We start from the raw sequence: 19,411 nt of genomic DNA, 5'->3' as shown, positions 1-19,411 counted from the left end.
TAGAAAAAGAGAAAATGTCACTGGCAAGGCTGAGTAAGGTTGCTGTGTCCTCTCCATATCGGCTGAGGAGGCACAGAATGATACAAAACCCTTGGATAGCAGCTGCTTATCACTTCTCAGGAACTCAGGCCTTGAAGTCAGGGTGAAAAAACACAAGTGCAGACAGACACAAAGCATGTCCTCAACAACTTTTGAATACTGTATATTGTAGGGGATTTTACAGTTAATGACCCATGGACCAGATATGATGAATGAAGACCCAGAGTCAGAATTATGATAAATTGCAAAATATTCTTCAGAAAACGTTTTCTTCAGTTTCATCATCAGAAGTCCGCAGCTTCAACACTCACAAGGAGTTCGTAGGCCGCTCTGCCGTACATTCACATTTCACAGCAATTATACCTTTCATCAAGGTCTAAGCTACTTCATTACGTCAGGTTAAATGATACTGATTGGCTAAGAAAATGGATGAACATAGTAAATTTCCACACATGGACTGATAGACAGAAGCATATCTTCATTGATCTCGCGGCTGACACCCGGAGCCTGGATTTAGGCACGGCGTGACCCTCCGAGGTTACAGAACTGTTTCTAGGCACCAGCGTTCTATCGCCCCAAGGTCCCAGTTGTTCACCCCACCAATACTGATCTCTAACACTGAGTATTAGCATAAACACTCACAGATACAAAGGATACACAGCTTCTTCAAGGTTGAAGTTGTTCTAACTTTAACTATAAACGGGAAAGTTTCCCAAAACATACAGATAACATGTTCTTTCTTTTAGTAAGAGGTTCAGACAATATTCACCATTATTTTCTAGTGTTTGAATATAGAAAAGTAAAGTAAATGCTTTAACTAAGAAGTGGGCATGTAGGTGACCCCAGTACCCTCGGCTTTCTTGGTCATCTAGAAAAGTTTTTGGTCATCTCAAAAACATGGAAAGAGCACATTCCATTTATAATAATAATAAAAATAATAATTTGTTACATTTATATAGCGCTTTTCTGGGTACTCAAAGCGCTTTACATGGAAGGGGGGAATCTCCTCAACGTACATTAAACAGACATAATTTTTGAAGAAGTTATTCAAATCATTTAATATTTAGAAGGATAAATATAGATAGAAATTTATTATACATCACTCAAAAGTTACACATTGAAGCGGCAGTGAATTCCAATATCCACCCCTTTCAATATAAATACTTAGAGAGATTTTAATTTCGCTTTATTCTTTACTTTCTATCAGTTCTCCAGAGGTGCTTTCCGGATTTCATCACCAGAAACGGGACGTTAACTGTTGCCAACCAAACCAGCTTCAAAGATGGACATGGTAAAACCAGAAGTGTCAGCGATCTGAGAGAAGCGGCAAAGTAAGTTTCACTTTTTAAGAGATTATAGCCTTCTACTAGCCTGTTTAATAGCTATTGGACTGATGCTGTCTGGCTACAAAATTGCTCTTATTTGGTGTAACATGAGTAGTAAGACTAGTTAGGCATGTCAAAACAGCCATGCTGTGACACATGAGCTTAGTTTAGTTACGGCAGTATTTCTCAAATATCCACCTTAATTACACGCACCATTCTTTTGTCAAATAGTGTTATACAATGACTGCTAAACTATCATTTGCCTACGTTGTTATATTACATATTTAACTGTGCTAGTTTCATGTCTCTCGTATCTCCGTGGTCTCCTTCTCACATACTTAACATTTCATATCTATTTATGTATTTATTTGGTAACTGTGTTACAAGTGGGATAATATACAGCTAGTTAGTCATTAACACAAAATAAATCCCTTCACTTTACTTCAGTGTCCTAATAACCCTTTTAGGGTTTATACGAGTCAGATTTTAAGTGAGTCAGACACTACTGCTCAAAAGTTTGGGGTCTGTGAGATTTTTTAAATATTTTTGAAAGTTTTTTTTGTTTTTTTATATGCCCAAGGCTGCATTTATTTAGTCAAAATACTGTAAAATATTGGTAAATTGTTAAAAATGTGCAAAATGTAAATAAATATTTTCTATTTTAGTGTGTGTGTATGTGATATTTTTAAGCTGATTTTTCAGCTGTCATTACTCCTGGTGTCACGGTCTTATTATTATCAATGTTGAAAACCGTTGTGCTGCTTGCTTTATATTTTTGTAAAAACAGTTATACATTTCCCCCAGTGTTTTTTCAGTGTTCTATTTCAAATAAATGCTGTATGAAAGGTGATTTAATTTCTTCTTCTTTTTTTTATTACTGACCCCAAACTTTTGAATGGAAGTGTTGTGTATGTTTAATATTGCATCTTGATATTAAAAATATCTGCTTTTGACTCGGTAGATACAGCAGGTAAACAAATAATACAGTTATTTTTAACATTTGTTCCTAAATATACTGTCTTTCTATCCAGGCAAGAGAAGACAGTTTTATCTGGGTATGACATTAGGCCTTACAAAGGTCAGAGAGAATCTGACCTTTTAAGCCACACAAATAAGTCAAGCTGTTTGCATGAGGTTGCTGCTGCCATAATAGCACTAATGGGAATGCCTGGGGTGAAAGGTCACATGGGGTACATTCTTATTTTAGCATTCAGGCAGGTTTCTTGTAACTAATAGACATTGTTTACACAGGACGTGTTCTTATGTCTTCAGCCTTTGCATTGCATCTTGCTACATGGTCAAATTTGTTAAAAGATTTCCATCTAGCTGTTTTTGAATGCAAGACTGTGTCTTGTGTAAACAGGCTTTAACCAATTATACTTTTGTATTGAGTTTCGCTCACAATAACGAGCACTTTTATGCTATAATCTGCTGATGCTTTTTTACAACTCTTTACCGGATTTCAGAAATCCAAGGTTTTTGCTTCCTGTGTGTCTTTTGTAACATGTAACATGCTTCTTTTTTGTAGCAAAGTCACGGCCATGCAGCAAGGAACAGAAAGGTCTTAACTTCTTGTCAGCTTTGAAACTTGACCTTGTCCTTCGCTTATCTGCAAACTAACCTCCCTCATCACACATTCTGCACCTGCAGCATCTCAAAGAATCTGTAGAAGAAAAAAAACACATCTGCTTTTCCCCTTATCAGAAGGTCACTGACAAAATCCCACTGCCTTTCAGAGGTCTGTCTGCTGAGAGAGCATTTAAGAATATAATGGTACAAATTTAAGGAAGGAATGAAGATCGTTTTGCACAGGAACCAGATTGATCATGATTTTGGCAAAATTGAGCGTAGGAGTTTGAAAGGCAGATGACGCTGTTAAAATTGGGACTGTTAAAATCTAGAGAAACACACTTTTCATTAGCATTACTTGGAGAACTTCATCTCGGTTATCCAGTGTTTGTAACTAACTAACTAAACTACTTTTTTCCTCCAGCAAGTAGTGGTATAACATGACAAAATGCTTCTTCTTCTTTTTTCTCAAACTCCGGTTTACAGCCGAATTAACTTTCACACTCTCTCATATGAATTTTTCACATGATTCTTTGAGTCCATGTGCAGATGTCTGCACAGCTTTTGTAGCAATATACAGTTGTTGTTTTTTTGTTAATTATACGGCATAGCTAGCTAGCTAAGTGTAGACAACTGCATTTATTTAAAAGAAGTAGCTTTAATGTAGTTTAACTAAACTCATTTAAATTTAGAAGCTTGTAGCTTTACAAGCAAATTGCTTGCACAACACTGCTGCTGTCCTTTTCAAAAACACCTGTACAAATCAATGAGCATCACATAACTGTATGAAATATTCATGTAACTAGCTTACAGGTAATGAAATCAAATCCATTGAATACACTACCATTCAAAAGTTTTGGTCGACTTTTTTGAAAGAATATTCTTATGCTCACCAAGGCTGCATTTATCTGATTAAAATACAGTAAAAACAGTAATATTGTGAAATATTAGTACAATTTAAAATAACTGTTTTCTATTTGAATATATTTTCAAATGTAATTTATTCCTGTGATGGCAAAGCAACATTTTCAGCATCATTACTCCAGTCTTTAGTGTCACATGATCCTTCAAAAATCATTATTATATGCTGAATTAGTGCACAGTTGTGTTAAAAACAGTTGTGCTGCTTAATATTCTTCTTTTTTTGTGTGTGGAAAATTAGATATTTTTTAGGATTCTTTAATGAATAGAAAGTTCAAAAGAACAGCATTTATTTGAAATAGAAATGTTCCTGTATATACATTATATACATTATACTTTAAATTTATTTACCATCAAATTTGATCAATTTAATGCATCCTGAATTAAAGTATTATTATTTTTATTTTTCACAAAAAAAAAAAACACACGTATGAACGGTAGTGTATATACCATATATAAATACTTCTCTCACCATAGACTTACATAGACTCTGCTATTTTCATTAGTATTTTGACCTGAATGAAAACGAGACTGTGATGCTTTGCAATAAAGTCCGGAGACGAAAAAAATCTGTAAAAGATGGAGAAAATTAGATGTGACCAATGAACGGCTTATTACACAGACTGTACCTCTGCCCCTCACAGCATCATTTTCATTTGTGTCAGATAAAATAAACCAAGTCTTAACACTTGTCCTCCACTGTGCATGAAAAAACATGGCCTTTTCATGAATGGAGAGCAATAGAACCAGTCTTCTTACACTGGTAACACTTGTGTGAAACATCCACCTGATCACTGTTGATCTGTAGAGTGTCATTGCTTCTTAGTCCTCATATACTGCTCTGAATGTGCAGTTTGTATGGTTTTTGATGGTTTTCTTGCTCTTTTTACAGTGGCATCACCAGCCTGTTGGATGCAAAGGAGGTCGGCACCAAGATCTTTGAGGATTACGCCAGCTCGTGGGTTTGGATCCTAATGTATGCATTACATTATTGTATTTAGTTTAAAGGTTAAACCCTAGATTAATATGTTGTAGCTGATCTGTTTTTATGGGTGTTTTCAGTGGTTTGGTGATTAGCATGCTGGTCAGTCTGATCTTTATTCTGGTGCTGAGGTTCACCGCTGGCGTTCTCTTCTATATGGTCATCTTCGGGGCCATCGCGGCTGTGGGCTATGGTTGGTAATGATTACAGAACCCCATAGACCAAAACTAAACTGTCATATACTAGACTTCAATGTTTTACAATAACCTCTTAAAGGGATAGTCACTCTCTTGACTTTCGTTCTTCAGTGGAACTCAACAGAAAATCATTAATCATTGCAATAATCATTGCTTTAACATGTTCTCTTTATAAGTATTATTGTAACATTGCTACAATATCTCTTCAGAAGACCGCTCAATTTGTATGGATTTATTTTATGATCTCTATATGACCGTTTTGAGTGTCAGAGTTTGGTGTCGATAGACTTTCATTGGAGAGACAGAAATCTCTCAGATTTCATTAAAGAAAATGTCTTCCAAAGTCGAACAATAAGTCTTATGGGTTTATAAAGACATGAGGATGAGTAATTACGACGTAATTTTTTGTTGTTGTTGTTGAACTATCCCTTTAACACTAAATGATTTGTTAGAGAAGTTGTTTTTTTAATTTATCTACACTATGAGTTCACCCACTGTGTCCTGACTGTCACTTACAGGAATATGGCATTGTTACTGGGAGTACAGTTCACTCAAGGCGAAGCCGGACTCTGATATCACCATCTCAGACATTGGATTCCAGACTGACTTCCGGGTTTACCTGCAGCTGAGTCAGACCTGGCTCATATTCAGTGAGATTTCTTCAGTCATTCCAGTATATGAGTGTTTGTAGTTCAGTTTAAATCAAATAATAAGTCTCAATCCAAGCAATGTACCTGCACTGTCAAGTTGATGAAGGTTATGAAAAGTTCAGTTTGATGGAAAAATGACAGCTTGTCAATTTACCGCAGTGATCTCCTTGGCTGTCATTGAAGCCGTCATCATCTTAGTGCTGATATTCCTGCGGAACAGAGTTCGTATTGCCATCGCTCTACTGAAGGAGGGCAGCAAGTTAGTTTCTTTGTCTTTCTTTTGTTTAATGCTGGTGCATGTAAATAGAAAGAATAGAAAAACACCTGAAACAAAGCTGTCTAATGTTGATGTTTTTTTATTTTTTCACGTCTCTCTCTTTCCTACAGGGCGATTGGCTGCATTATGTCGACACTATTCTATCCCATCATCACCTTTCTGCTGCTGGCTCTCTGCATCGCATACTGGGCCGTTACAGCTGTGTATCCAAATCTCAATTTAATTGAATGCTGGATTAAAATGAATATATGCATATACTAATCTTGTATATATTAATTTTTATTTTAGAAATTCCATTTACTGGAACAGAAATGACACACTTCAGCTTTAACTAGTTTGTATTTAAGTCTCCTTAACATAACTTCTTTCAGGTTCCTGGCATCCTCTGGCGATGCAGTCTATAAAGTAATGTCAACTTTACCCGACTGCAAGTATACCAATCTCACCTGTGACCCAGAGGTAAGCACTAAACCTACTGTAAACTGTGATTGCTTGCTCAACTGTGAGTACTGAGTCCATTTATCCAATAAATGGATCACATTGGTGATTGTTTGTGTCTCTTTGATGTGTTTCAGACCTTCAGTCAATCAAACGTGACTAAACTGTGTCCGGGCTCCCAGTGCACGTTTGCTTTTTACGGTGGGGAGAGTGTGTACCACCGTTATATCTTTGTTCTTCAGCTTTGCAATTTACTGGTCTTCCTCTGGCTGGTGAATTTCACCATCGCTCTGGGCCAGTGCACCCTCGCTGGGGCTTTTGCCTCATATTACTGGGCCTTGAGGAAGCCAGAAGACATCCCACCTTGCCCCTTGGCTTCATCCTTTGGCAGGGCTATAAAGTATGTTGCCATCCGTGCTTTTAAAGCTTGTAGTTTATTGATTATGTCTGTGAGTGGAGGGCTGTTGGACTGAAATTAAATGTTCACTATGATCACATTACAATGCTATTCCAGGTATCACACAGGCTCTCTTGCATTTGGAGCTTTGATTCTGTCCATCGTACAGTTCATCAGGATTATTCTGGAGTATCTCGACCACAAACTGAAAGGTATAATAATACATTAAAATGTATAGGGTGTGTTCACACTTGGCAGTTTTGGTTTGAGTAAAACGAACTCTAGTGCGATTGCTCTGTTAGTGCGGTTCATTTGAATAAGTGTGATCCGTCTCAAAATAGGCAATACATCATAGAAGGCGACCAATCAGGTTGTGAACGTATCCCTATGCCTTTAGGTTCGTTGATAAAAATGCCAATCTGAATGCTAAGCGATCCAGGACTAAATGGGGTTTTTTTTGGTCTGGATCAAACAAACCAAACTACAAGTGTGAACTCACCCTCAGAATGTTGATTGTAACTGGTTCACGGACTCATTTATCATTTAGAAATGTGCAAAGAGGTTTTTTTTTTTTTTTTGAATACAGTAGGCTACTGTTTAAAAGTTTTGGGTCAATACAATTTTAATTGAAAGAAATTCATATATTTATTCACCAGTAATGCATTAAATGAATCAAAAGTAAAAACATTTCTATTTAAAAAAAAAAAAAAAGTTCTTTTACACGTAGTATTCATCAAAGAATCCTGAAAAAATATGTTACATGATTTCCAAAATATTGAGACATTACTGGAGTAATGATGCTGAAAATGCTGAAAATTTTGCTTTACATCATAGGTGAGAAATTCCATGTTACAATTCTTCCTTCTGTCTTTGTCTCAGGAGCTCACAATGCATGTACACGCTTCCTGCTGTGCTGCCTCAAATGCTGTTTCTGGTGCCTTGAGCACCTCATTAAGTTCATGAACAGGAATGCTTACATTATGGTGAGTCACCCCATTTTTTCAAGGTACTGCGATTTCATAACTTTATTCTATGTATAACTTTATAACCGCAAAGAAAAGAAAGGGAATGTCAAATCTGAGTTGTGGAGACAGACCGACTGATAGGTATGCCGTTTATGGTTGCTTCTCCTTTTTTTCCTCAGATTTCAATATATGGGAAGAATTTCTGTGCCTCAGCGCGAGACGCTTTCTTCCTGTTGATGAGGAATTGTATGAGGTAAGACTCATTTATAATGTCATTGTCAAGGTGTCAACCTGCAAGGAATTTCCCCTTACACACACCTGTTGTCAACTGTAACTAAATTTTGCCTCCATACCATAAAAGAAAGCATAATTGTGAAGCATAATTTCAACAATATCCGATTAATATAAGTCAGACATCGAAAAAAATTGTCACACAACTTATTCAGATAAATATTATCAATTAAATTGTGAATTGTTTAAATATCTAGAGTTGCTGTTCTGGACAAGGTGACTGACTTCCTGCTGTTCTTGGGCAAACTTCTGATCTCAGGGAGTGTGGGTGAGTCGACGTTCATCTGTGTCATACCGACGGGGAAACATTAAGACTAATAAAGTCTGAGGGCTTTAAACAAACACACCAGACACTGCATAGATCTACTGCCTACATACACACATAAATGAAACCATAAACACACAAGTTATTGAGGATGTCAGTCACATTGTTTGCAGGCTCTTTTTGTTTGCTGATGTTGTGAATGTTTTTTGCAGGTGTCCTTGCGTTCTTTTTCTTCACCCGCCGAATACCAGTAATCCAGGAAGAGGTGCCATCATTAAACTATTATTGGGTCCCTCTACTGGTGAGTGAAAGCATTACAGCCTGCTTATGTTAAATTATGCTTTTATTTGTTGTTAAAGGGATTTCTCAGGTTTCATTATTCTGCAGTCTTTAAGACTGATTTAAATATGAATAGATGAATATATGTAAAACATATTTTTTTATTTTTAATATGCACTGCCCGGCCAAAAAAAGTATGTGTTTGGATTTAAATAGGCAATTGCTTAAGAGTCTATGATTGGATCATTATTGCAGTGATTATTATGTTTCTAGCATGTTATATTTTATACAAAATACAATATATATATTTATACAAGCACTCTGTAAAGTCTACTATTTGTATATATTTGTTAGTTTATTAATAAATACATTTATTATTTAAAAAAACTTCTCATTTGATCAAGAGGGTATGGGAACCCTCACCTTTAAAGACGGCATGAAAGAAATGTATGATGATCTTTTCTTCCATATTGTGACGTATACACAAGTGAAACAGCTTCTTGAACAAGAAAAAATGGAGGGCGGGACTTGATTTTGTCCATCGGAAAATAATTTTGATTTCATTGTGACTAATTTCTCTTGTAATCTTTTTTTCCATCCACAGACTGTGATATTTGGATCCTATATGATTGCACATGGATTCTTTAACGTCTATGCCATGTGTGTAGATACATTGTTCCTCTGCTTCTGTAAGTACACCTTTTTAAATCTGCAATATTCCCATACTGGTATGTGTGTTTGGTAAATTCTGAACATCATGATGTTTTCAACTTAAAAAACACACCCACTGGTCTTCCTTTACTTTCCTCTTCTTTTTCTGTGCATGACTTTTTATCTCTTCTGTTTCTTTTTAATAATCCTAATGTGATTTTATTCTTTTTCACATCTTCTTAAACTGCAAGACTACTCACTAACTCTTTCTTACTTCTTTTACCCCTTTTTCCTTGCAACACTGTCTCTATCCTCCTTCACTCTTCCATTCTTCCGTCGTCTGGTTTGCCGGGACACCCTTCAGGTGAAGATCTTGAAAGGAACGATGGCAGCCCTTCCAAACCGTATTACATGCCTCAAGGCCTGCACAGGATACTTAACAGAAATGATCAAGCAGGCAAAAAGTATGCTGTGTCCTGAAACTGTTAGCTCGGCGGGACGAGAAGAACAGCAGTAGTACTGTAGCACGCTGCATCTCTCCACAGCAGAGCAAGGCATTCTGGGATATGGAATCAGGAGCCGATAGCATTTATAGAGGCGATCTCCTCTCTGCTGATACTGACTGACTCTTGCTGTACTTTTTCCCTATACTTCTCTCTTCCTGATATTCTTTTTGCTGATATTCTGTCCATCATTGCCTTACACATTGTTTGTCTTCTGGAGCAAAGTAACTGAATTCAAGTCTGATGATATTCTGGTAGCCAATTATGAAAGCAAGCTATTCTATATATTTATTCTCTAATGAGAAAAAGATCTTGTATCTTGCAGTATCCTTCTCTTTCTATACAGCCCTTTGTTTTCATGTCATTTCTGGTTTATAAGCTCATGCAGTACATAGGATGTGCGTGTGGATGGATTGATTGATTCTCAGTCCATGTGCCACACGATTTTAATATTAACTTTATCATAATCTAATGGCAAATGTTATTGTATTGGAGGATTCATAATAGATACAGTGTATATTCTCTTTTAACCATGTTTTGATATAATCTATGAATTTCCAGGTGTTCTGATGGCAGTATTTAGTAAATGTGCCTAGTTTAAAAGGAAGAGTACTGCTCTTCTTTGTTTTTTCAGTCTGAAAGTTTTTCCAGTTCAATTTATAAAAGGAACATAAAAGCCATTTTTTGTAATTTTGTAATATGTAGACCGGTTTGATTCTACGTCTACTCTGTGAAGTTCAGTACAAGTTGTCTTTTAATGGGGGAAAGTTTTGTAAAAATATGTTTGTTTTTTTCAATTAGAATAAAGCTGAACTAAATATTATTATTGTTCTGATTATTTTTTTTGTGGTATGCTGACAAATATTATCAATATTGTTTACATTCTAAGTTTAATTAAAAAATATATAATATTTATATTAGTGCTGTCAAAATTAGTGTGAATGACTGCAATCTTTTTTTCAGTTTAATGTGTTAAAATATTTAATGTTCTATTAACAAGTTATATTAAACCATCAAAATATGAGGAAAATATTATTTATATATACAGTATATACACAAGCAACATTATTGCTATATTGTGTGTGTGTGTGTGTGTGTGTGTGTGTGTGTGTGTGTGTGCATTTAGTATTTATTGTAAATGATAATGTATGTGTGTCTGTGTAAATCTATATTATATAGTATGTATATATTAATATTTTTAGATATGAAGGAAGAATAAAACATGGTTAAGGTATTTATCAGAAAAATTATTTGGCAAAATACAGCTACAGGTTTTATTTTACTATGCATAGAAAGACAAAAAGCTCACAAGAAAAAGCATACATCGACTGCAACATAATTGCAGTTATTCATATTTCATTTGTTCTCTCTTGTTTTTGCATTTGTTTATAATTTCTTTGTATGACAGCCCGCACAATTTGGCAGGTTTCATTGCTTTATCACAAATAAAACAATTGACTATGCAATATGCTTACAAAATCTTTAACACAAACTGAGTAAAGATGTTAATTTTCCTAGGCCGGACATCACTTTTGTCCACTGCTGTATATATTTTTCTGATATACAGTATAACTTTCTCCAATTAAGTTTTCCTTGTATCCAAATATCCAGCATTGCCTCGGATTGCCGACAAAATAACATTAACGATTGGTTGGCATTAACGTTGCTTATGCTTCTGTTCTCAGTGCTTGATCTGGAGAAGAACGACGGCTCCGCAAGCCGTCCGTATTTCATGAGCGGCAGTCTGCGAGCCATCCTCAACAAGAAGAACCACAAGAGACCAGAGGAGAAAAGGAAAGGTAGAAAATAAAAGCAGCAACCAACAAAAAGGCACTGACATGAAAAACGGACACTGCCGATTGTTATTCTGTTTCCTGACCATCAGCATCCTAAATGGACTTCTTTAAGCAGTATTCAGTCATGTCCGTAGGCAGCTTCTGTGTTATAAATCTTATTAGAAGCCCAAGAACATAAATGCAAGAGTCTTCAATCTGATCTGCATCTTTTTGTTATTTCATCATTATAAAAGTAAATCTAATTGACAATACGCATCTAAATCAGCTGAGATTATTTCCTGTTTGTAAGTGTCTATGCATTTTTATTGATTTTTTTTTATTTTTGTTATACTGATTCTTGTCTTTTATATGACCATTGCATTCTGTTAGCACCCATTTGGGGTGAAGCTGCCACTTTTCTCATATTGAGAAAACGACCGGTAACGCAATTAATTGCTCTTCACTAGATGAATTTTCCTCAACTTTTTTAAAGTTGCTGTTTGTACTTGCAGTTCAGCTGAAGTGCCTTACTCCAACATGCCGTTAACATCTCTTTTAACCTCAACCACATGTTGATTTGAGCCCTTTTCTGCTGTGCAGAGCTTTAAACTCTATTTATTCCTTCATTACTGCTTTTATTCATCCATCCAACTGCATTTCTCTTCATATCGATTGCTCTAAGAAGGAGGTTACACCCCTTGCTCCTTCAGAGATTCCATTGTGTCCATTCACACTTCTTTTTAGCCATGGACTTGAATTTATGTTTATAACACCTTGAATATGTGTGCAGAATATTAGTAGTAATTTTAGGTGGACTAATTGCTTATATTTTGACGAAGTTATGTGATTACAAACCATTTGAAGTTGTACCTTCTTTTTTTTATATACAATGTACACATTTTTTTTCTCATCATTTGAAAGGGATGTTTCTTCTAATATTTAAGTCAAAATGTATTCCGTACCATTTTTATGTTAAGAACACTTGAATGTGAACGCTTATACAGCGACTGCATGTGCTGAAATTAAAATCAGCTCTTATAATTCATTCAAATTGCATTATTCTTTAGTTTAACACTTGTCTTATCTTATTAGTATTTAACTTTATTTAATTCTCTTCTTTTACAGTGTGGTAAACATTTGTATTATTTTTGTGACTTTATATTGTGCTAATTTACAATGCATAATAACATTGTATGATGTAATCCAAGTGCATGCAAGGATCAATTTGGAAATAAAGTATTTCATATAGACACATGACAACAAGTTGTTTTTACTTAAACCGCATGGGATAGGAACAAAATACACATTAATAAATTGAAACATACAAATGAATACATTTAATACAAAGGTATTAGTAGTATAAATATTGTTATAATAATTGGCACAACGTTTACAACTGAATTGTTAAATGTTTAGCTGCTGCTGATCGGTAGATGTGTTGATTGTTGGGACAGTAAAGGCTGGTAGAGTAGAGATGTTGGTGTGTGAACTGGAGATAAAAGAGAAACAGAGCCATTAACAAAAGCACAAACACACAGGAACAAATATGTCATCTTGACACATTAACTTTTCCCAGGCATGTTTACAAGTCAGTGAGGTCCAAGTCAAGTCTAGAGTCATTGAGGTCCAAGTCAAGTCTCGAGTCATTGAGGTCCAAGTCAAGTCTCGAGTCTTTGAGGTCCAAGTCAAGTCTCGAGTCATTGAGGTCCAAGTCAAGTCTCGAGTCTTTGAGGTCCAAGTCAAGTCTCGAGTCTTTGAGGTCCAAGTCAAGTCTCGAGTCTTTGAGGTCCAAGTCAAGTCTCGAGTCATTGAGGTCCAAGTCAAGTCTCGAGTCTTTGAGGTCCAAGTCAAGTCTCGAGTCTTTGAGGTCCAAGTCAAGTCTCGAGTCTTTGAGGTCCAAGTCAAGTCTCGAGTCTTTGAGGTCCAAGTCAAGTCTCGAGTCTTTGAGGTCCAAGTCAAGTCTCGAGTCTTTGAGGTCCAAGTCAAGTCTCGAGTCTTTGAGGTCCAAGTCAAGTCTCGAGTCTTTGAGGTCCAAGTCAAGTCTCGAGTCTTTGAGGTCCAAGTCAAGTCTCGAGTCTTTGAGGTCCAAGTCAAGTCTCGAGTCTTTGAGGTCCAAGTCAAGTCTCGAGTCTTTGAGGTCCAAGTCAAGTCTCGAGTCTTTGAGGTCCAAGTCAAGTCTCGAGTCTTTGAGGTCCAAGTCAAGTCTCGAGTCTTTGAGGTCCAAGTCAAGTCTCGAGTCTTTGAGGTCCAAGTCAAGTCTCGAGTCTTTGAGGTCCAAGTCAAGTCTCGAGTCTTTGAGGTCCAAGTCAAGTCTCGAGTCTTTGAGGTCCAAGTCAAGTCTCGAGTCTTTGAGGTCCAAGTCAAGTCTCGAGTCTTTGAGGTCCAAGTCAAGTCTCGAGTCTTTGAGGTCCAAGTCAAGTCTCGAGTCTTTGAGGTCCAAGTCAAGTCTCGAGTCTTTGAGGTCCAAGTCAAGTCTCGAGTCTTTGAGGTCCAAGTCAAGTCTCGAGTCTTTGAGGTCCAAGTCAAGTCTCGAGTCTTTGAGGTCCAAGTCAAGTCTCGAGTCTTTGAGGTCCAAGTCAAGTCTCGAGTCTTTGAGGTCCAAGTCAAGTCTCGAGTCTTTGAGGTCCAAGTCAAGTCTCGAGTCTTTGAGGTCCAAGTCTCGAGTCTTTGAGGTCCAAGTCTCGAGTCTTTGAGGTCCAAGTCTCGAGTCTTTGAGGTCCAAGTCTCGAGTCTTTGACCCAATCATTAAATCAGTGAGTTGTTGACTCAAGAACAGCTGCAATCGGATCAGTCTGATTCTCAAATGAATCATTCAATGCGCTTTAAGAAACAATTAGGCAGGTTCATTGAAAATCTGCTCCCTCGTGAATTGAACATCGCTATTCTGTCTCGGATTGGTATTGGGTGGCGATTTCTTTAGTTTGAAATAAGGAGGAAAGATATGTCCATTTCCAGTTTTCATTAAATCAGCAAATTCTTCCAGTATTTCTGCTATATCAGAACAGTTTTTCACACTAAAAACTGATAAAATAGTACTTTAAATAGTACTTGGCTAATTGTACTATATTGCCACAAATCTCACCATCGATGCAGATGCTGTGTAAGGCTGTAAGCATGGATGTGTCTGTATAATGCAGTTCATTTAGGTTGGGAACCACCCGGATTGACGACAGACCTCCTGCCGATATTCCTGAATGAGGGGGAGAGATGTTCTTCTTATGACGGGCACGACAGTTTTGAAACCAGACCTGACCAGAAAGAAATTTGAAGAAATTACTTAGACAACATACGCATTATCTCTTCTGTTGCTTGCTACATACGGTAGCAAATGGTAAACAATGGTAACACGTTTAAGGTACCAATTTATAACCGCTCAATTTAGGCACTTTAGAAATTGCTAAAGAAATGTAACCTGAATGACGCGTCGACTAAGCCCAGTCTGTTCAGCAAGCCTCTGGAGTGTCTGTGCGTCTGGGTTATTGTCCTGAGCAAACTGAGCCTGCATAACCTGCCAGCCACAAACATAGAAATAGCGTCAGTAAGGGAGTGCGAAATCTGTATAACGTACAACATAGCAGGGATCGATTATTTCTTTCATTTAACTAATTTGGGACACATTGAACAGCGAGGGTGATGATTTAGTTTACCTGTAGCTGGTCAGAAGTGAAACTGGTACGTGCTCTTTTTGGCGGCTTTTGGTTTATCTCACAACCTGTAGGCAACGCACCGTCGGGACAAATGGTTTTTAAATAATAAAAGGTAAGGCACAGGTGTAATTATTTTTTCAGGCATAGCATGCTACAAACTAGAAAACAAAACCAGAAGCCCATCTATCAAAGCCAAACAACTGTTTTTTTTCCCCTAAGATATCTTGGTTTGTATTATTTTTACCAAAACTATGCAAATAATGTCTAGTTTAACCCTGTAAAGCCTGACATTAAATAATAGTCTGAAGAATCTTTTTTTTTAATGGAACAGTTTAGAGAACCTTTAGACCAAATCTATATAGAAAAATTATGTTACATCAGGCTTTCATGGCTCATAGTATGATATATGAGAATATAGAGCTCATACTCTGAGGAAAAAAATCTTAATTTTTATTCAGAGACCCAAACTGAGCAAAAATATGCGATTTGGTGCAATTGCTCATATTTATGTGGCCAAATAAGATTAAATTCTTAAAGATTGTAATGTAAATCAATTGGATCTTTATAACAGTATAGCAGACTACTTGCATGAAATGCAATAAATATCAGTTGTTGTCACTCTGTATCTCCTAATAATATTTCTTAGAAAAATTATTGTTTTATGATCAAAACTCTACTATTGTGGGGGGGCAAGGCATGTAATGTAATGTAATACAATGATGATAACAACATATACAAACATTTCTCAAAAGCCTGTTGTACAGCATCATATTTGATACTCACATTTTAACATGATTTTTCTAAAAATGTTAATCAAGTTAACCTAAGTTGCTTCAGTCCAGCAAGTAATAAATAAATATATATATATATATAAATGTATTCTTATGTTCACTTTATAAAAATCAGTAAAGATCTCACAGCAAAAAGATGTGTACCACAACCTGAAGATTTTTTTTTATGATACTAAAAGGTCTTTAGAATACAGAAGGCTTAAAGAAGATTGTGTACAACAGTTTTATTCAGCAACATTTTGATCATGTTGATAATTTAGAGGCTTTAAAGTATGGGTTTAAAGTATGTCCCCTGTATGCATGCAGGACTCTCAACTCACCTTTTTCAGAGGCTCCTTTGAGTTTGTCCTGCATGCTGTCGTAATGGATTCGACACAATAATTTTTGCCCAACCAAAGCAAACTCCTCGCCTGTGGACAGCTGCCTCTTACAGGAGAAGCATGAGAAGCATGCCAGGTGGTAAACGTTTCCCTTCGCCCTGTGTATCCAGTCCGAGGATTGAACCGTTTCCCCACAGCACGAGCACCATGTCCGATGCCTTCTGTCAAACATCCATAATTATGTATGGATTAGGTTAAATGCATACTGAAACATCTTGTAAATATATGTATGCTGTACATCTTCAGAAGAAATACCTGAAGTAATCTAGTTTGCAGAAGACCTCTCGCCCTTTAACATAGCAGGTTGTGTTTCCGCTAAGAGTGGTTTGGCACAAACTGCATGAAAGGCATTGCACATGCCAGCACAAGTCATTTACCTGCATTCAATAATTACCAGGTGTAAGAAATTAAATTAGAATCATGCCGCAAAATTGTCAATGAATAAATATTTTAAAGGAAAGAAATCCATCTTACCTTAAGTAGATACCTGTCTAGGATGTCATCTCTACACCCCGTGCAAACTACTTTGCCTGGGAAAGCATCAGATGCCATTGCTTGGGGTAAAGCAGATGCAGAAGCAGGATCTAATCGGCCATTCACAAGTTCTGATGAAATCTGAAGAAACAGAAATTATATTTTCAAACATACACTATAAAAAAAATCTGCCTCAACTTTTTAAGTACAATCAACATGGGTGTTTAAGTCATTTCAACTTAATTGCTTTAAAATGTGCAATGTAAAAACATGTTTTCATAACTTATTGATCATATATTTTTTAGTGTATGTGAATACAATTTTAATGTGCATATCAAATATAGTCACCTACATATTTAATAGCATTTTCTATCAATATTTCAGTAACAAAAGAATTGCCTTTCCGCCGCCAAAAAAAATATTAATCGCGTTCGCTTGAGGAGGTGACCATAGCAACCGAGCTCCTGCCCTTATTATTGGGATGTTAACGTTACACCGGCAAAGCACATGTAAATTGGGTTATTTTCCTTTATCTGACGGTGTTTTTTTTGTTTTTCGTTTTCATATCACGTAGCCTATATCACAAAACTGTTTTTGAAAAAAAATAAAAATAATTGAAAGTAGCCTATTTTCAGTATTTAAGCCAATGGCGCCAAAATACGGTTTGCGAGAGATGAACCTCAATGGACCAAAAAAATAACCCTCCTCAACAATACATTACAGCTAGTTGCCTATATCACTGACTGAAAAAGGTTAATGGTTTATCGATGGCTTCGGGTTATGGTCAAGCAAAATATATATATTAAAAATATTTACCATGCAAACGTCGCTTGTAACTTCTCTGCACTTGTTGGTAAAATCCTCACTGCGACCCGTAGACATGACTGTGGTGAATGCGCTCCGGATTTCCAAAGTCCCCATCGAAACAGCCTTTAAATGTACGCGCTCCATCCCATAAACATCACCCACTCTTCTCTTCACCATGACAACCGCAACCAAATTAGCCTGCCAAAACTACATTTAGACTTTAAGAATTTCAGTCATTATTAAAACGCGTCCGACTGTTAGAGTAGCCTAATGGTTATCTCTGTGCATGTATTATGTACTTGAAATCAGCATTAGGGGTTCGGAAACGGTTCACACATAATGCCTTAACCCCAAACGTATCAATTACGAATGCCAGTCAAAACCTCTGAAGAATCAGTGGAAGAAGAGAATTGATTTATTTAATAACAGCAATTAAAAGCCACACGTTTGGCACAAACGCTCAACCAGCGCGACCCAAGGGTGAAGAGGTCTCATTAAACTCTTGACACTTAATTGCCGCGATTTCAAGGCGGGTTCTTTTCTTCTTCTGGTATAATTTGGGGGAAATGGTGGACATATTTCTTCCGAACTGTGCAGGGAACACATCACACCGGGACAAAAAAAAAAAAAAATCGATTTATCATTATGACATGTAAAGCGCTTTCTCTGTATTTATTTGTTCATGGTAGTGTAGGTGTTGTCCTAAAGCAATTTCCGGGAATTGAAAATGAGCGTTTTAATTTTAATTGTAGCTATGCAATTTTAAAGACTTTATGCACAAATTGACAGACAGCCTATGTGCCGCAAAACCTTCACAGTTTATGGATGTTTTAAAATATGTTCTTACTTAATAGGCTAGCCTAATATTTAATAATAATAATATAATATATAATATTTTCGAAGGCCTAATGAGGATTAGGTTTATCTGTTCGTTAGTCACTTTTAAAAGTAGCTATAAAAGGTCAGGTCTCTTTTTATTAATTTTAACCAAATTTCAGCAATTGTGCCTATGACTGATAATTACTCAATCGTGTAGTTTAAGATGATGAAAACTATAATAATAAAACAAATATTTTAAAATATACTAACTTGTAACTAGGCTACAGTACTAATGCAGTGAGTTTGACAATTGGCACATGTTGTGTAGCCTATTCATTTAGTTTGAAAGGCACGCCGCCTGTAATGTAATGTTCATTGAGTTATGAAGTTTTGGGTGGTTTCAGTGAAGATTTTTTTTACGTATTTAAGTGTTAAAGTATTATTATTTATATAATTTTTTTAACAATGTAAATTCTCGTCGGTGCGCTCTGATGAGGCCTTCAGCCCGCATGTTTTGAGTGATGATCTGTAGGACTGCAGTGTCTGTCTGTCCAATCAGAGAGTTGTGGAAAATGCCCTAATCAGGAAGTGATTGCCTTCTCCACAATCACAGCATAAATGTCCAATCTAACACTGATTGCACTTGCTGCAGTGCCACCCATTGCACACCCAAACACTGCTGCAATCCCACAGATGCCACACACACACACACACACACACACACACACGCGCAAACGCACACGCACACACACACACACACACACACACACACGTTGTTGTGTTTTCAAACGTTGAGTTCATGTTTTATGGGGACTATCTGTAGACATAATGATGTTTATAAACATCATAATGTACAAACTGTATACCCACACTAACCCTAGCCATAAACCCATCACAGAACACTTTCTGCATTTTTACATTTTCAAAAATCATAATTTAGTCTGATTTATAAGCTGTTTTCCTCATGGG

The 19,411-nt window shown here is 36.5% G+C and overlaps 2 protein-coding genes across 14 annotated transcripts in view; one reads left to right on the top strand and one right to left on the bottom strand.

Annotated features, from left to right (window-relative positions):
- Positions 1-12,782, top strand: part of slc44a5b (solute carrier family 44 member 5b) — a 33,420-nt gene extending 20,638 nt beyond the window's left edge. For 2 of the 12 annotated variants that reach the window (XM_079637901.1, XM_079637897.1), the window contains exons 8-23: positions 1,247-1,370; positions 2,893-2,925; positions 4,747-4,830; positions 4,917-5,029; positions 5,552-5,683; positions 5,843-5,942; positions 6,071-6,163; positions 6,332-6,419; positions 6,536-6,798; positions 6,913-7,007; positions 7,675-7,778; positions 7,940-8,013; positions 8,249-8,319; positions 8,529-8,617; positions 9,200-9,284; positions 11,435-12,782. In XM_079637901.1, the coding sequence (XP_079494027.1) occupies positions 1,247-1,370; positions 2,893-2,925; positions 4,747-4,830; positions 4,917-5,029; positions 5,552-5,683; positions 5,843-5,942; positions 6,071-6,163; positions 6,332-6,419; positions 6,536-6,798; positions 6,913-7,007; positions 7,675-7,778; positions 7,940-8,013; positions 8,249-8,319; positions 8,529-8,617; positions 9,200-9,284; positions 11,435-11,559 (1,673 nt within the window). In that variant the 3' untranslated portion in view covers positions 11,560-12,782. Of the gene's footprint in view, positions 1-1,246; positions 1,371-2,395; positions 2,420-2,892; positions 2,926-4,746; positions 4,831-4,916; positions 5,030-5,551; positions 5,684-5,842; positions 5,943-6,070; positions 6,164-6,331; positions 6,420-6,535; positions 6,799-6,912; positions 7,008-7,674; positions 7,779-7,939; positions 8,014-8,248; positions 8,320-8,528; positions 8,618-9,199; positions 9,285-9,610; positions 10,577-11,434 lie in introns of those variants that run through there. The other 10 variants (XM_079637904.1, XM_079637902.1, XM_079637905.1 and 7 more) reach the window with 5 other exon arrangements.
- Positions 12,773-18,099, bottom strand: LOC307011848 (LIM/homeobox protein Lhx8). 2 transcript variants are annotated; one of them, XM_079637909.1, is made up of 8 exons: positions 17,633-18,099; positions 16,817-16,957; positions 16,598-16,719; positions 16,283-16,503; positions 15,172-15,236; positions 14,937-15,032; positions 14,607-14,772; positions 12,773-13,013 (listed from the first exon to the last, which is right to left on the bottom strand). In XM_079637909.1, the coding sequence occupies exons 1-8, from the start codon at positions 17,798-17,800 to the stop codon at positions 12,937-12,939; spliced, it is 1,056 nt and encodes a 351-aa protein (XP_079494035.1). In that variant the 5' UTR covers positions 17,801-18,099; the 3' UTR covers positions 12,773-12,936. The 2 variants fall into 2 exon arrangements, 1 of the variants encoding a protein (XP_079494035.1); XR_013800496.1 differs by having other exon boundaries at positions 12,780-13,013; positions 14,607-14,714; positions 17,633-17,944.
- Between the last annotated feature and the right edge of the window lie 1,312 nt (positions 18,100-19,411).

Source organism: Phoxinus phoxinus, assembly GCF_949152265.1.
Source record: "Phoxinus phoxinus genome assembly, chromosome: 15".
Taxonomy (NCBI): domain Eukaryota; kingdom Metazoa; phylum Chordata; class Actinopteri; order Cypriniformes; family Leuciscidae; genus Phoxinus; species Phoxinus phoxinus.
This window is presented reverse-complemented; position numbering and strand designations above follow the sequence as displayed.

Coding starts and splice junctions, on each gene's coding strand:
- LOC307011848 (XM_079637909.1), bottom strand. CDS start 17,800: ATGGTGAAGAGAAGAGTGGGTGATGTTTATGGGATGGAGCGCGTACAT. Junction 16,504..16,597: donor TGCAAACTAGATTACTTCAG/GTATTTCTTCTG, acceptor GATGTTTGACAG/AAGGCATCGGACATGGTGCT. Junction 13,014..14,606: donor ACACAGCATCTGCATCGATG/GTGAGATTTGTG, acceptor TTTTATCTCCAG/TTCACACACCAACATCTCTA.